We start from the raw sequence: 2500 nt of genomic DNA on the forward strand, positions 1-2500 counted from the left end.
AAACTGAGCCGAATTAAAGAGTGAGTCATTCCTATTATTACACTTAACAACGTTTTGTGTTTTCAACGCGATGACGTATCCGAATGACGCAATCCTTCTTTAAATTTGAGGATTTTTCAACGGAGTTCGGCGCGTCATTCGTTGTGGCGCGTTCCGGAGGCTGTTGTTGATGGTTGCATTACAAACGGGAGTCAGGCGAAGTATTTTATGGCACTTTAAGTGCGCTCCGGTGGTTTGTAGTGTGGTCTCAAACCACGCAGCTGGCGTCTTATCACCCAAACTGGGTTTAACATTGAATGGGAGCTCTGGTTTCACTGTGTTTATGTATGAGGGGCATTAACATAAACCTGGGGGTAAATAAGTGTGTCTCATAGTTACAGCTCCGTTTAGATATAAAGTAAAACAGTTGACCTCTTGTAACTTAATATTCTTAATAAAAACAATAAGAATGATTGATGGTACTTTTATTTTGAAAGTTAATTACAGATATTTAACTGTTGGTGAGATGTGAAACTGTTAAATGGGCTGCAGATAAACTGGGAGAAGATTTTATGAAGACTTTTTATATAGTGCATTAAAGTCTATGGAGGCCGGAGCATTTTTAAGTGGATAAATTAATAAAAAATAAATAAAAAGGGAGTTTTTACATAAAGACTAATTATAATGTGTGTTTGACTTTATACTGGAAATTTACTACTTTATCCTTAAAAATGTCCCAACTTTATCCTAAAAAGAGTCTCAACTTTACCCTAAAAACTTCAGATGTAGGATTTAAATGTTTGAAGCAGAAACACGTGCACGTTTAGACACGTTTAGGCACTTTGAACTCGTGTGTTCTTGTGTTTTCTGTCCTCTGACTGAACCACTAATTTTCTCTTTGTTGCAGCTCGGCAGTAAACTTTTATTTTGAAGGGCCGTGACCTTTCAGTGTAAAGGTCTCCCGTTGAGTTTTTATTCTCCAATAAAAGTCGGAGTGTCTCCTCCTCTCAGAAGACACAAAGACTCAAAGAGCCAGAAGATCAATCAACCAATCAACCAATCAATCAACCAACCAACCAATACTCAAACAGCTGTCACATTATTGATGCTTTTTCTGATTTATTAGTAATTCTCTCTCTCTCTCTCTCTCTCTCTCTCTCTATAAAGGATTTTTGTGGCCTATATTGAACACACACACACACACACACACACACACACACACACACACACACACACACACACCATACACAAACACACACCCACACACAGAGACACACACACACACACACCAATACACAAACATACACACAAATACATAAAGACACACACAGAAATCCACATGCGTACACACACACACACACACACACACACAAAGACACACACAGAAATCCACACACACACACACACACAGAAATCCACACGCATACACACGTATACACACACACACACACACACACACACACACAGAAATCCACGCGCACACACACACCAATACACAAACACACACCGACACACACACATAAAGACACACACACAGAAATCCACACACACACACACACACACACACACACACACACACACACACACACACACACACACACACACACACACACACACACACCGGTTATTGTTCCATTAGTGTTTCCTGTCAGTTCAAAGTCTTTCGGTTTATTAATGATGTCTGGATCGTTTGGCCTCCTCTGACCTCCGAACATCCGTCCATCTGTTGGGGTGTGTGTGTGTGTGTGTGTGTGTGTGTGTGTGTGTGTGTGTGTGTGTGTGTGTGTGTGTGTGGTGTGTGGGTGGTCTCCTTAATGGAGGGTCACAGTAATCACCAGACGGTCTGAGACAGCAGGGTTTTATTACCTGCAGATATCACCAGACTCCATGTAAATAATCAGGACTTTTATCATCGTAAAACACACTTCATTCAAAGTGGACAGAAACTAAATAAAACGTCTTGGTTCATCTTTCCACTGTTCCAACAATCACCACTCTGGTTTGGTTGAAATAAACCCTTAATTCATCCATTTACATGTGGAGATATGCTGGCTCTATATACGCTAAAAGTCCTGATTATTTACATGGAGTCTGGTGGAGATATGCTGGCTCTATACACGCTAAAAGTCCTGATTATTTACATGGAGTCTGGTGGAGATATGCTGGCTCTATACATGCTAAAAGTCCTGATTATTTACATGGAGTCTGGTGGAGATATGCTGACTCTATACACACTAAAAGTCCTGATTATTTACATGGAGTCTGGTGGAGTTTGGTGATGGTGATTTCGGGGCTGTTTCATGTCAAACTAAAAAGTATCTCTCTCTCTCTCTCCGTTTCCCAGGTGTGACATCATCACCACCATGAGTTTGAGCGCCAGTGACCTCACTGAGCTGATGGAGCTGTGGGAGGAGCTAAACCTGACCGCGGCCGACCACGGCAACCTGTCGCGCGTGGAGACGCTGCTGTGCTCCGGCGGCGGCGGCTCGGGCTCGGCGCCGGCGGTCGGCCACGGCGCCTT

General features: G+C 42.5%; 1 protein-coding gene and 1 long non-coding RNA gene across 2 annotated transcripts in view; one reads left to right on the forward strand and one right to left on the reverse strand.

Annotated features, from left to right (window-relative positions):
* Positions 1–2500, reverse strand: part of LOC114551076 (uncharacterized) — a 14620-nt gene that overhangs the window by 4874 nt on the left and 7246 nt on the right. The gene's annotated exons all lie outside the window — the stretch shown is intronic.
* Positions 1–2500, forward strand: part of LOC114551075 (atypical chemokine receptor 3) — a 5967-nt gene that overhangs the window by 1194 nt on the left and 2273 nt on the right. The window contains exon 2 of the mRNA XM_028572146.1: positions 2324–2500. This exon is cut by the window's right edge and continues 735 nt beyond it. Coding sequence (XP_028427947.1) covers positions 2343–2500 — 158 coding nt within the window. The 5' untranslated portion in view covers positions 2324–2342. The remainder of the gene's footprint in view (positions 1–2323) is intronic.

The sequence above is a fragment of the Perca flavescens genome, chromosome 24, assembly GCF_004354835.1.
Source record: "Perca flavescens isolate YP-PL-M2 chromosome 24, PFLA_1.0, whole genome shotgun sequence".
NCBI lineage: Eukaryota > Metazoa > Chordata > Actinopteri > Perciformes > Percidae > Perca > Perca flavescens.